The sequence below is a fragment of the Argopecten irradians genome, chromosome 14, assembly GCF_041381155.1.
Source record: "Argopecten irradians isolate NY chromosome 14, Ai_NY, whole genome shotgun sequence".
NCBI classification, from domain to species: domain Eukaryota; kingdom Metazoa; phylum Mollusca; class Bivalvia; order Pectinida; family Pectinidae; genus Argopecten; species Argopecten irradians.
Genome location: NC_091147.1, coordinates 26,454,371 through 26,470,170, shown reverse-complemented (window position 1 = coordinate 26,470,170; position 15,800 = coordinate 26,454,371). Strand labels below are relative to the sequence as shown.

Sequence of the window (15,800 nt, the reverse complement as noted above, 5' to 3'; positions counted from 1 at the left end):
AAAACGAACGTATAAACCAGTTGAGTCATTTGTATCGTAAATACGTGAATATCATTCAGAACAAATAATTAGAAGTTTCATTGTTTATATGTTACTATAATACTCACTTTTAAACGTGTTAAAATATTATATGTTATGTTATCAACTATATCCGTAGTCCAGTCTGAGAAGCCATCCACATCAGCTGTCGAACATTTCTAGCTATATATACATTGTGTATATCGATCATGAATTAGAGTATAATACTGATATATACATCATTTATATCATACATATGGTATACGTACTATAAACATATAAACGTACCTTAAATATCGGAAATAGCACTGGCGAATGAGTGTTCTGTCCTCTACAGTAAACTCTCTGAAAGCGGCAGGGTCATGTTACGATGGGCGTGTCGTGTCATGCAAATAAGCCTCCATGTATGTACCAGTACTGTGATCGTCGAATGCACGCGTTGCCTGTTATTGCAGATCGCTTTTGTTGATTTCGGGATGACAATGAATTTTACCTTGATATTCAAACCTACTTTTTTGAAAATTTAATTTTAATTTGCTATACAAGATCAATTTTAAGGGATAGAGGATATTATCTTATACATTTAATTACTATATGTTTCAAATTATCATCACAAATATTAACATTAACGAAAGTATCGATTTTTAATGTAACATATGTTTTAAACTGTAAACCGGAGATCGAAAGGCTCCTTTTGGACATAATGGAGAAAATGGTGAAATGGGATAACTATGTGTCCAGCCTCTCAGAGTTCTATTTAAGTTATATGTGCCGTATTTTTCATACTCGTCAATCAGAGAGTGTTTTATACGCTATTAATCATCAAAAGTTACCAACATTTTTAGAATTGTAGTACTTTCAATTTATAAGTTTTAATTTTACAAAAAGGACAAATTGTACCTAATACAATGTAATACTATGAGCCAGCTTGCAGACTAATATTAATAATGTAATGAAATGATAATGTGGACTATCGATCTGTTTTAAACTAATTCAAACAAAAAATCACGATAATCGACATCTCGTTCAATATTTATAATCGTAATCTACAATAAATCGTTAATCTACAATAACTTGTTGTATCAAGGTGCAATGATTTTCATTTTAACCAGACTGTTTCAAATTCCCGCGAGACATTTGCCGTAAAAATAACTCCACAAATAATTTCAAATAATTTGCAGGCACGACCTTACCCACATGTCATAATGAATTATTCTACATATGAGTCCAACGAAAAAGATGGTATTATTTATCTCAAGAGTATTTTATATTTAGATGATTGCATTTAAACTGTACGAAAGATGCTGAATATTTTGTGAATAACGTGTCGTTCGTTGTTAATGTAGACAAAACTCGATTTGTTATATATATCACCTGATGTGGTGATACATAAATATTTGTGACAACTAAACTTGAATTATCTGTATTTCAGCACTCCAACGTTTTCTATGTACCGCATACATTCCATTACCTCATTGATATGATATATGTCTGAGCATCCCCCCTTTCCACCCCAACCCCATCCCTTCTGTTTTCATAACAAAATAGTCTCATTTCTGCATCTCTTCTTTAAACATTTTAATAGTTTAGTCCTCATTTACTGATGTTAATTATTGCACAGAAAAAGAAACGAAATAAAAAAAGTTTATATCAAAATTGATTTATTTGACGCAAAATTAATTCAGATTATGTTAAAAATATTCTAATCAATGAAAATGAATGCAAACAATGGTATTGAATTACCAGACGCCATATGCTGAACTGCTGGCCGCGTGTGTTAAAACAAAACACTTTAAACAAACTGAATATTTCTCAATACATTGGACAACATATGAGCTGCACTGGGGATTTTCCGCCGTTTTCGTTCTTGTAAGACAAGTCAGTACTATGCCAAAGAGTTTTGTCGACAGAACAGTTAAACTATAAACAAAGAAATCTCAATATGGAGTAAAAAGTAAAATTCAAAGTAAATTTTTACAGTAAATTTCAAAAAGATTGGGTTTGAATTTCTACCTAGTTTTTTTATTTAAAGTACATGTACATTGTATTTATGATAAATATTATAATAACGATCGAACTCGATACTGACAATTTGAAAAAAAGTGTTAAGAATAATTGCAACGTAGTCGATAATAATGGAACAACATCAGAAAGAATAATTCATGTGTGATATAATTATTAAAATCTGCCAACGCTGTAACAGCTGCTATATTGAACAGATATCTCCAAGCAAAAAATGTGTATCTCCCTTTGTTGATTGGTGTCATATTGTATGAATCTATCATTGTGTGTATTAAACAAACAAGGGTCGAAATAGTCAAATGATTAAAATATGTTATGTTTTATAAACAACAAACATCTCAGTAGGGAATTTTAAACCATCATATTCTAGAAAATATAATCGAGCTTCCACCGAGGACAATATTTATTCGAAGTGATAGATGTGCAATTTTTTTTATAATATTATGATTAATTTTTAACTTGTTTTCATACTAAATCTGGCCTTCTGATTGGCTGATTTTCTAACGGGCGACATACAATTTATCTGTCACCCAAATTGTATTTATATTGGCTATATATTACAATTTGGTAACTGTTTATTACTTACATTTAACTATTTTTTAAGAAACGTCGCTGGTAATGCGTTTAAATTTGCCGCTCATATCGCTGACGTCAGCAGGTACAAATACCGGAACAGCAGATATTTACAGATATAATATAGTTCCTCATGTTATCATATATAAAATTTTCAAAAAATATTTTATTCCACATCAAACTTGTTCAAAGACGATGGACGACGTTTTTATGACGTCTTCATTATTTTCGTATTTGGAAAGCGTCCAAATATCAATTACTGAAATTTCAAATATTTTCGTCTTGATTTTATTTTATTTTCATTAATGCCAACATTTTGAATTTAAAGTTTAATCATTTCGAATACAAATACTATGTGATGATAGTCTATTAGATTTGTTTATTGTTTACAGGCGGCCATGTTTGTTTACATTGTTTGTATTCCTATACAGATACCTCATCACTGTAAATTTCAGACATCCTCTCATATACTACAATTTTGTATACTTATAGACGAATGCAAAACGAAATGTAAATATATAAAAGTGACATCAGTGCTTAAATGTAATAGTCGCCGATTTGACGCTCAAATTTGTTTCTGAATGTGAACAGTATACTGTTTAGCAGTTAAATTTCGCGGGTTTTTATTTTCGCTATTTTTGCGTAAAACAATTCTATCCGCGAACTATAAACAGCGAAATATTCAGAAATGTAAAGACGTACCTATAGCGAATAATACACCAAAGAATTCAGGGAATAGGTGAACCGTGAACCATCGCAAATTGTCCTGTCTAGGTAACCGCGAACAAAGTGAGCCCACGATTTTGAAGAGCTTTACAGTAGACTTTTTGAAACATGCATTAAAGATCAAGTGAATGCTCACCAGTATATCATCTGCCCTTGGCGAAAGCCGAAATATGCAATGCTTGTGTATTTATAACATGTACAGCAATAAACAACTATAGAAGCCTAAACGTGTCATTTTTATTTTTTTCAATTTTATCTCTAGATTTTACAATATAGCTATTTCGTTATGACAAAATTATATATACACATTATATAATTATGACGAGACTGCTTACTCGTTATAACAAGATTGTTACCTCTTTATAACAAGATTGATATCTCTTTATAACAAGATTGATATATTTTTATAACTGGATATTGAAATCTCATTATATTAAAATTAATATCTTTTTGCAATAAGATACACATGTAGACAACTATCTCGTTATAACAAGATTGATTGTTATTTCTTTATAAAGAGATAAGTTTACTAGTTATAAGGATAGAAAATATCAATAATATGACATGCATAGGTTTCTATAGAAAATATCATGAGGGAATAAAAGTATAGTTTTCTTATTCATGTACATGAAAAAACAACCATTACATTCTAACATCATTAAGGACAAAACAACGGAACTATTTATCACCGTCTTCCGTGTTTGTGTAATAGGAACTGACAACGGTAATACATGAGCATCACATTTATCAGAAAAGGATCAGAACAATTGTCCACACCAATGGGTACCACACAGCTGAGGGTGAACAAAAACTGACAGAGGTTACATTCGAGGTGGATGCATGATAAGTCTTCTCCGAAGAGATAAAAGTTGAGTTTGACCACAGATAACACGAAGAGTCTTATTGATCTTAGCTTAATCAGTTACCATGAACATACTTTTGTATATACCAATATAGCTACAATGACATGTATCTTGTTATTTCATTAGTGTATAAGCATAAAATAAAGTAAGACGTATGGTCCATTAAGAACCCCGTAACAAGGTTTGTTCCGTTTGAGAAGCAAATTACCAGAAACATATATACATAGAGATTGGCAACTCTTCCAATTTTACGATCGGCAGATGTACCTCTGTATGTGCTTAGGGGTTTTTAGATAAACTCTTAAATAGTTGAATATAAAAGAATAACTTTGATATGTTGTAAAAGTTCAATAATTTTCAGATGGTTTGAGTACGATATTGGATAGAAAAAATAATATTTTAACTTATTTATTGATAAAACAAAACGCACTTCCGGTTTTAAATGCCTGATTTTCGAAAAACCAGGTAAAATTGCTTATTTTCGTGCTTTCAAAAATCATATTAAATAGCATCAATCGGGAAAACTGATCACATCAAACCATGATATAATGTTTAAACTTTATGTTGATGCAAAAAAATCATGTTTAAAAGAATACACTTAAAAGTAGTTAGCCAAGGCAAAATGCCTATAAACCGGAGGTCCCTCTGCCTGTCAACAAAGACAAAGAAGGAGTTTCCAATCTCTATGTATATATGTTTCTGATAATTACCGACAATTGTTTATCAATCAGATTAAAAGACCGTCAGCTTTCAAAAGGGAATCGCAGATCTGACAAATTGGAATACAGTAAAGGTCATGTAGATGTCACGCATTAGTTTTACAATTGCAACATCTCGGATAAATGTCCGACTATCTTCAGAAATTATAAACGGAAATTTCCGAAGATTGCCGGAAATTTCACCGAGATGTTACGATCGGTAACTCATCAAGGGAATACCACTAACACAGACAGTGTACCGTTTATAAATGTGTTTATTTGTAATGTATACATATTAAAGTGAATGGTAAGGTACTATTTCATGGTTATTTATTGATGATGAAACTACAAATATTCGACCTTTCCTGATCTAAAAGACTCCACGCCCTTCTCAACAATCTCCATGGACAGTAGGCATTCCTCTTTCGTTATAAGTGGAGTATCCGTACCTACGACATAAAACAGTCAACATAATTTGAGATTAATTTTAACCATACCAGTACGACATATCCCTACCTTGAAGGTAGGACAGTGAAACTCTACCCGAGGAGGAGATTCAGAAACCACAGAATCAAACCAAAGATAGATTCCTGGAAATCCCCTTTTGGGCACAAGATTTCATAGAGAGGTGAATGTTTCGGAGCCTGCTGATTGGGTATTCAGGGCGCATCAGTTTCAAATGTTTAATGTGTGGGTTGGGCAATACATGTAGATGTAAAATATATAAAGAAATCTTAAAATTCTGTCAGGCGTGAGTCTGACAGGGGGAGGTAATCAATATTGGAATTTCATGAATATTTTGGTCAAATTTTTGGTGCGGAATTCATCATAAGATGGCATCCCCACATAAAAGTTTAGCAAAATGGTAGATCTTTATTTCTTTTTATTCACAGGTTTGCCATATGCCATTCTTCAAAATTAGTGAAAGGTGACCAGACTTGAAAACTCCATTTAACCTGGACAGTGGCAAACGTTAATATATTGTATATAGCGAAATCATATGGTTATGCGGTCTCTTCAAGGCTGTCTAACACAAGGCTTGCCGATAGTTAGAGTGTCGTAAATCTCCTCCGTGGGTAGCGATTCCCCTGTCCTAATCTATCGGTAGGGCATGTTCTTTTTTCTGTTCCTGTTATTGTCAAAACTATGATAAAAACTGCAAAAACGCGATCTCAAAAAGACAAGACAAAGACTAAATTGTGTATCGAATTGGAGGTTGTTATTTATCTCTAAGTTATGTCAAATTATGTCTGCGATGTGTTGAGCGTGTATGAATGTCAGATTGTTTTGGAAGGCTGCGGTATTTTTGTTGTGTACTCGTGAAAAAAACTTTTAAAGCGCTATTTCACTGTAGCATACTGCCGAAGACACCGAGTAAGCACATCCCACATGTGTATGATATACAGCCGTACTTACCGTCTAAACAATCTATGAAGTGATCAATTTCTTTTGAAAACGCAGCCTCAAATCTTTGAGGGAATGAGTTGAAAAGACGATTACATTTGCCGCCATCTGCGACATCTATGACCGCGGCGGTCTCTCTGGGGTTTTCGGCCCTCGCCATGCCTTCTGAGCCAAACATCTGTAAAGGAATCGTTCAAAGACGAACTTTAAGTAGTTTTTCTTATCTTTAAAATTTGGTAGATTTGATTACGTTTGATGGTTTGAAATATACAATTTCGCGATTTGAATGGGTGGGAATTTTCAGCGTTGTTATTTATTAAAAAATATACTTTCAAACGTTTAGCAACATTTATGGAGTTTGATATATAAAGCATAATGGAGAATGTTCGCGGTAAAACACACTGTTTGTATAAACAACATTATATACGTTTAGGAAAGTTCTTGAACTGAAGATTTTTCCCATTACTTGCATAACGCTTTTCTAAGGACAGTTTAAAGTTAAGGAAATGCATTAACTGAAATAATTAATATAAAACTTTAAGTTCTTTAATTAGGTTTCTTTAATTGGCGTTCAACGTTTACCGAGAAAACAACCGTAAGTATGAGAGAAAAACAGTTAAAGCCTACCTCTATCCGCATGTCGTAACCGTAAGGCGATTCTCTGTCTGAATCTATAATGACATTCAACCCACTCTCGTATTTCAGGGCTAGTAAACCGGAGTCGGGCTGACCTATTTCTTTCATAATTGGGTCATGCATGTGAGACATGGTATATACAGAGATAGGTCGCTCGGCAGACGTCAGCCATACTGTCATATCTATATCGTGGACGGCCATGTCTGATATCAGGCTACATCCACCGGTATCTGCAATCACAATGGATTGTATAAAAAACTAATTACATACCGTATAATTATTTTATTCAATAGGGAGCAGATTTAGCTATATATTCGTAGTCCAGTTATATAGTTTCCGCAAACTGAAATGTGTTCCACCGCCGATGAAGGGAAGGTTTTAATTTATATGTAATATTTGCAAATGCCACTGTTTCTGTATCGATCAACTTAGTTGGAGCAGATCGGTTTATTTCCCAATAACTTGAGGGCAGAACGTGACCCGATTCATTGCGTATAGATACATATAAACATTGGCGGAATTTATTTGACATTCTACAAAATCATGTGTCAATGTTTACAAAAAACAACATATGTACAAGACAATTGGAAACAACAAGGAAAAAAACAAATCTAAGTGTTTGAACGTGTTATTGCTATTTCACCTGAATAAAACAACTGAAATATAAGAACTATTTTGTGACGTCATAGAAAAAGGGCGGATGAAGCTGTTAGTAAACAATGCGCTGTTTCTGAATGGCTGTTGTGCACGGACACACATGACTGCATTATAATTTTGACAGCGAATAGGCAATGAAGCATTCGGTAAATTGTTCGTAAACGCTTCGTTTACGCAATTTACATCCTTAAATAAACAGGGAGCAGACGAATTATTGATTTTCTTCGGTTATGAAAGTTACTTACTGTAAACTATTACCACCATTGAAAAGTTTTAGCATCTCATTTTACTTTATTGTATTCTGCAATGTAATGGGATGCGTATCAAATGGCAGACAGCAAAACCAAAACTAATCATATGTGGTTGTATCTTTGTGTTAATTAGATATATTTATACACGAATTACTGTCCAAATGATAAATATTTCTATTATGGGTGGTGAAGTATCTTGAAATACCCACGAATAAAATGGAAAGAATGATAAATGAAATTAAATAGATATAACATACGAATGCGAGAACGTGTCTTCATGTAAATTAGCATTAAAGATAGTATCGAGAAACTTTATTACAGTTATTACAGTAACAGTATCGAGAAACTTTATTACAGTTATTACAGTAACAATGTGATTGTACAAAACAAGACATTTCGCTTTTCTCTGACTCTCATCATGATACTTAGAGCCGAGAATTCCATACTTGGGCTAAGGTGCCGAATTGATGAGTTCCACCGGGTTTCATGTTCGAAACCTCCGAGGTGATTTAGCGGTTGCCATGTATTGATCGTAAATCTCTGATTTTTCCTCCAGATACACTGGTTTTTTACCACGTTCTTCTACCATTGGCACTTCCTTAAATGACCCTCGCCGTTAACATACATATGTAGCAACTAAAACCAAATGATGATGATATTGCAATCTGAATAATCAACGAATGGAGAGGTTAAAGATCTCACAATTAATGTTTGAAATTTTTAAAAAAAATGGAGCAATTAGAATGATCGTATAACCATGGCGTGATATCTCTTCTCATCAACTCGAAAATTAATTGTGTTTTTACTGCAACTAATACCTGTGTTTCTCAAAAACTCGTACGCCGGTTTAGGAGAATCTCGACCAGTGACTCTCATGAATCTTAAGTTGCCCAGAGCATTGTTTCGTGTGGCCTTGAACACTTCCTGGAATGTAGAGTCGAATCTCCTGCAAAAAATATTGAAATGTATGTTTCTTTGAAAAATGTAAAAATCCAATGCAGGGGGGTATACTATTCTTAATTGCGGTGGAGTATTTTATTTACTTGAGACGGTTTTACAAATAATTAGTGTTTTAAAACTTGTGTCCTTATCATATCCGAACTAATACTACAATTGAGTGATTGGACGGTATAGTCGTTAAGCCGCTCGCATTTCAACTAGCCGGTCGGAGTTCGATTACCGGCGCGGACTTGAAAAGGTTAGGGGTTCACCTGCCCGATCTCGTGGATCTTTTCTGACCACTTCGGGTTCTTCTCACATTCTCACACTTAGACACCTCGTGCGCTTACATCCGGGACATCGAGAGCGATTTACATAAGTTGTTTCGCAATTAATGTAAAATAGGTAAAGTTCATTGAAAAAAGAACGAATAAAGGCACATTATTTTAAGTAAATTACCTTGTCAAAATAAAATTACTGAGTTAATTCGTGACCCGAATTTTGATTCTATTATTGCTGAAATGTTTGCGGAATATCTTTTCATAATGCATAGTTTAAATAGATAAATACAAATAATTAACATCGTATGAATAAAAACGTAAACATCCCTTAATACTGGCAATACAAGTTAAATACATTCGAGTTCAGATGATGACCCTTTTATATTGTCAATGAGAGTTAGCGGATTTGTTTTTAACTTACCTCTGAAATCCCGTGAGTAAAATTTTGTTCGTATGCTCTGACAGTTCATAGCACCGTTTAATATCACTGTAAGTTTCTCCACAAGGTTTCTCGGTCATTACCGCCTTTCCTGGATCAAATACACGTGCATCCTTTATTTTCTATTGAAATTGTATCGCCATTTGCGTTTATGAATAAGTTCATTGATTTTATCAAACTGCAAAATCAGACTGAAAAATTAGGATAAAACCTTTTATATCATAATCATTTAAAAGGTGTATCTAAATATTTTTCATACAATTAAAATTGCGTTGCATGATATATATGAACGATATTAACCAAGTCTTCTTGTGCCAAAAATAACGTTCACAAATGTTAAGTCGAAATAGAAAAGTATTCAACACTTAGCATATATATATATGCGGTTTTCCGTGACGTTTACAGCACAGATATGAAAGGGTTGTGGCTATAAATAGATACATATCTACATGATAACAATGTTTTCATAACATTTACATTATCAAGAGAGAGTATCTTTATGAAAAAAAACATTGAGAGTTATGAAACGACAAACTTATAGCTGGCTCCTAAAATCCGGGTGATGATTGATAACATACCTCTACTAAGGCTTTCACATATATAATCTGCATGTGTATCGGTAGGGGTAAAGACAAAAACAGCATCCAAACTAAAACAAAGGAAATAGAGCTGCAACAACACCACATAAATGCTTATTGAAAGGTAACCATATATTCATTCGATGGGGAACCAAGAATTTTGCGCGAAATACAATTACGTTAATTGCAATTGATTCTTTTCGTGTATATTTTTAAAGCGTTTTTTGCTGAATTTTTACTTTCTCATTATTTATTACGCAATTTTTTTCCTTAACAGATCTGTACTTCAAATTGAGTATTCTAAAATAAGACTATAAGTACATTTTCTTTGATCAAATAAAGAATGAAACCAATCAAATACGCATCTCGTTGCAGTGCATTTTTATTACATAATCCGACTGATAGCCAGTGATTTCACCCCTATAATGTCTCTAGTGTAATGGTTCGTTCTCATTTCATACACATTTTCGGGATCAAAGAAATTATACAAACACTGGAGAACATGGCACACCAATTACTGTCTGTTCTGAACTAAACATATTTCATTTGTGTCAGATAAATTTATTTACATTAACTTGTACAATGGAATCGGGCACAAGTTGTCCAACTATACTGTGGTGATATAGTACTTATTTGCAGGTTGAATATTACATGTACTTTCACAATATGTATTGATATATGTCAAAAAAGTAATATCAACGTCTTCCAGTTAACATCATTTTTGTTATATATTTGATCTCAGGTAATTTTCAGCTTATGGATATATAAAAACAGACTATAATTCCTATCAAAAGTGGGAGAATTCTAGTCCAGTTGCTAATTAACAATTTTTGCCCTATCCCAAAATTATCTGTACTAAGGGAGTTTTCTATTGATGACAAAATATCTGAAAATTAACAAAAAGAGTCAATATAATATTCAGTTACTTTTGTAAATATATCATTTTAAATGATTTGGCGGCCATCTTGTCCGCCGTCTTGAATTTCTCGAATTGCCTAAGGTATGAGCTCCACACCCACCTGGATCCCGTTATACACACCCTATAGATGAATAATCAGCAGAGAAAAAAACTATATAAGAAAATTCTGGGTCATACCCCTCCGCGTCTGGACTAGAAAGAAGAACACCCTTTCCATTGGTTGGCGATCCGTTGTGACTCCTGACTTGACGTTACAATACGATATTGTGATCGGCTATTTTGGCACGTTTCTATAAACTCGCATTTGATAATATTTAGCCAATACCTTTCATCATTGAGCAGTTGTTCCCGGTCTTCGCTGCTATAAAACGGTGTGTCGTGTAAGTTGAGAAGGTCCTTACAGCTAGATACTGAGGTTGGGGAGTCGTCCAGAACCCACTTGAGATTTAGTCGCCTTTTCTGAAGGATGTTCTTGATGTGAACTGAGGAAGCTATTCTCCCGGCACCAAACACACCAACATTATACTGTCTGTATATTTAAAAATCATGTATAATTAATTATTTTCTTCTTTGGTTTGCTAAATCTGGCTTTCTGATTGATAAATACCTTTTTGTCCATACGACTATGAACAAAAAATCGAGAAAAACGTAAATCCTTGTCTACTATTCATTATAAGCGTTGATACGCGGATTCACACAGTTTACAAACAAAATTTTTTATTCATATTCTGATGAAATTTGAAAATACTGCAACTATTACAAAAAAGACATCAATAATTAATCATAAATGGAAAAAAAATTGTATACATGCTTCAATTAAGTATTGATTCCCCTATTTTACAATTTCATCGGATTATGAAATAAATTTGTTTGTAACGAATTTTTACAAAAGTTGGAAACAAAGTTATTTTTTTCCGAGGGATTTTTTTTTCAATTCAATACGCAATGTAGCTGTCTCTATTGTTAAGTCACGATAAAGTCAGATTTTCGATTTATTCTCGATTTTTTGTGCGTTCGTGGATATCTACCAACCAGAAAGTAGTTTATAGTATGAAAAAATAACTTCTGTTAAATTAATGGTTTAGATTCAACAAGTTCACATTGAACCATATCTCTTGAATTAGCATTGATGCGCAGATATTTCTGTCAATGAGAATTGGGTCAAATACAAATTCAATCAAACTAATTAACACTGGTATTACATAATCAAAGGTAATATAATTATTACTGATTTGATTTGTTCTGTTTATACAAACACAGCTTACCTCTTTGTTGATAAATCATTGCCTCCTGAGGCTGAACTGCTCGATCTAACGCTACATGTCTTCAATGAGCGTCGACATATCTGTAAAGAATAGCAATATTTATCGAAGTTAACAGATTTTTTGAATAGTAAATATTGTTTCGTTTAAACATATTTTATAAGTTTATTGAATACTGTTATAGAATATATAGAAATATGGAAATCATTATTAGAGACCTACAGTTGAAGGTACACAGCCGCTGACGTTTGTGTAGGACATCCTTATATATTCACAATGGCTTGAGCTATTTATAGAACAAAATTTACCTGTGTGGGATATCACGTATTACTATATGGGTACACATAAAATTACTTGTTGACATAAGGCTAAGGATTTTCTAGATAAGATGAGCATAGGTATGCATGCTGTCTAAGTCACAAATGCCAACGACTTCATTTTATTCTCGTTAACATGATTATGAATTTGTTCTATCTTTCCAGTTTGCTTAGTTATACATACATTTGTTCCTTTGCATTACTGTAAATAGCAATAGCAATTTTCATCACCAAACTTATTCAGTATTCTATACCAACCGTGACGTTATATGTGTTGACTTTTACTAAATTCATACTTACCTGAGAAGCAAAAACTTCCTTGTTAAACCCACGTATTACACCTGTAACGTTATGGCATGTCCCTAAAAGGGAACCACACACAGGTGACTGTACAACCCTCTTAACTATCTGCGCCATGTTATCTTCCTCGACTGAGCTAAGTACATATCCGACCTTGTTTATAATACTGATAATATAACTTTTCTCTGCTATATATTAGAGTTACTTCCCTTCCTTACGAGGCTTTCATGTCGTAAAGTAGCCCGGCTTGAGGGTTCCCACTACGTAAATAACACAAAAAGGGTATCCCTATTTAGAGGCGAGATGAGGAAGACATTAATTTTTTTTTTGTAATTTTAATTTGAATAAAAGCTTAAACTTTTCAATGATGGTAATGGTGTAAAGTAAGTAACTTTTGTAACTGAATTCATCTGCTCCTGTTTTTGATAGTGAAAAAGTACCATTTATCAGCAGTGGAGCATCTTAATTAGGTGTTCTGGGATCTTGTGTTATATCCTGTTAGCGCTGGTTTACCACCTTAACTATAAGTGAAGGTTCGTGATGTGAGGTTGAAAGGAAGTCAGGGTTGTTGTTGCTATCTTGAAAAAACATTGCACTGGGACTCCAATTTATCGTTGACATGTTTGTTTGTTTTAATAACTATTGAATTAATTATTTTGCTTTTACATGAAACCTTAATATCGAACAATTTGCGTAGAAATTATCCTGCCAAATTAAAATTGCTCAGTTAATTCGTGACCCGCATTTCGGTCTTAATCTTACTTAAAAATTGTACCAAACATCTTCTCATTATCCATAATGGAAAGATATTCAGCAAAAATAACTGAAAGAATAGGACCAAATAAGGGTCACATATTCATTTTGAAAAAAACAATGTGTTACAGTGTATCAAGTAGGCTTAAATCATCTGGGAGGTAGAAATAAAATTTATTTTTGAAGTGTTATTTTGTGTAAAAAGATTATACATTATAATTGTATGGAGTTGAAATACAAGGTATACTATAATACCATCTTTATTATATTTGAGCGTATTGACAAAGACTTTATATGTCTATCCAATAGGGGTGGGTTAGGAATCTAGAATAAGAGTAAATGGTGCTGATTTTACCAAAAGAAGGACAACTCTGATGACTTAAATTGCTAAATTGTATTTCACCATTTGAATTCTCTGTGAAAGAATTGTGTTTTATTCAAATTGACTGAGAACACAGCATCTTGGTCCTAATTATTTTCGAAAAAAGGACAAATTAATATTATTCCATATTTTAAAATATTTTTTTGTGTAATACTTTGTTAAAATTTGTAAATGTGCTTCCAACGTTTTTTTTAAATGAAGGAAGTATTTCAATGTCGGTAGAAATTAATCTTTTTGATTATGGATGCTCTACGAATTATATGAAAGTATCAACTTAAAATTCAGAATAACCCGATAAACAAATGCAGGATATATTATATCTAATATTTTCTTATCAAGATAGTATATTGTTATTTTAATTATTGTTGTTTAAATTGTATCATTGTTTGATGTATTCATCATTGCCTGAATGCCTATTTCCGATATTTCGTAGTATCCACATCATTGTTGAAAATACACAATCACAGATAATTGTCGTCTGCTTCACCTTTTATTAAAGAGTGTTGATTCACTGGTCATTTACAGTTGTTGACATTTAATTTCTTAGTGTTTAACCGTAGTAGGTCTTCATGTTTTGGACATATAACACAAATGAATATATCTTATATCGGTTTATGATAATAGCATAACTGCAACATTTGTGCAATAGGTCCATTACGTAGACATCAATTGAGGTTAATCCTTGTAACCAAATTACTATAAACCTATCATGAGTTGTTCCACAGATGGTGAGTAACTTTTCTTTCAAATCAATACGCTGTTATTTCATCCAGTCAGTCAAAAGCGATGACACAACAATTATTAGTTTTGTTTGTATGTTTGTAAACGTGTAGATTCTACTCTCCCCACTCCTAACATATTTGACCATAGGAGGAAACATCTTTATGATTTACATTCATTTTTGAAAGGTTCTTACTTTTGAACCGTTCGTTTTTATGAATTTAGTCACAAAATTGTATCTTTTATTGATACCATATAGAAACTTTCGCTTACCAATTCTAAATCATTTGCATTGAAATTGAGTGCTCCACAATACACAAACGAGCGCCACACGGAGGAAGTTGCCTGTATAAGAATTTAGTTGTAAATATCGCGTGAAGCCAAATTAATGAAGTAATTAATCATTAACAATATTTGCTTTGTTTTACATCTTACATCTACTTTAGATGTAAACTGATTTCAAAGCTTCCAATATATGATGTTATCAAGGAAATATGTACCAAAAAGCCTTTTTAATCGGGAGCAATCTGAGATACATAATGTAAATTGATGACTCTGTCAAGTAAATTTGAAAATTCAACAACAACAACAATGGAGATCCATGTTTCGTTTAATTTACACAATAAAATCATTTTTCTAAAGAATTCGCAACAAAATTTGAATATTTTCTTTTACAAAGACATAATCATTCATATTAAAATGACAGACATCATGGCCTCTAATTGATTTATCCCGACTCAGCCCTCCACTACCCGTATATATCGAGAGGTCGTTAACACAGTATTTAATAAGCCGGTGTTTATTTACTAATGTTTGCCACATTAAGTACAGAGGAAGAGACAGATAAAATCTTGTATAAACTTTATTTACACGTAAGTCTAAACTCTAGTGAGATATTACGTGAACACCTTTGGAGTTAATATATACCTGTATTTAAATGTACTGGTCTTGTCTCTCGATCGCTCCATTACGGGAGATCATTGCTGAGATTCGGTAGGCAGTCCTAACAGTGACAACGACCCGATCCCTGTTCACACATATTTTAAATTTAAATATATTTAA

The 15,800-nt window shown here is 32.9% G+C and overlaps 1 protein-coding gene across 1 annotated transcript; it reads right to left on the bottom strand.

Moving 5' to 3' along the window:
- Positions 1-5,161: 5,161 nt before the first annotated feature.
- Positions 5,162-13,112, bottom strand: LOC138307204 (myo-inositol 2-dehydrogenase-like). The gene is made up of 9 exons (XM_069247839.1): positions 12,884-13,112; positions 12,270-12,349; positions 11,330-11,533; positions 10,086-10,156; positions 9,490-9,598; positions 8,667-8,794; positions 6,932-7,170; positions 6,317-6,482; positions 5,162-5,349 (listed from the first exon to the last, which is right to left on the bottom strand). Exons 1-9 carry the CDS (start codon positions 12,998-13,000, stop codon positions 5,246-5,248), a joined length of 1,218 nt encoding a protein of 405 aa, XP_069103940.1. The 5' UTR covers positions 13,001-13,112; the 3' UTR covers positions 5,162-5,245.
- Positions 13,113-15,800: the final 2,688 nt, after the last annotated feature.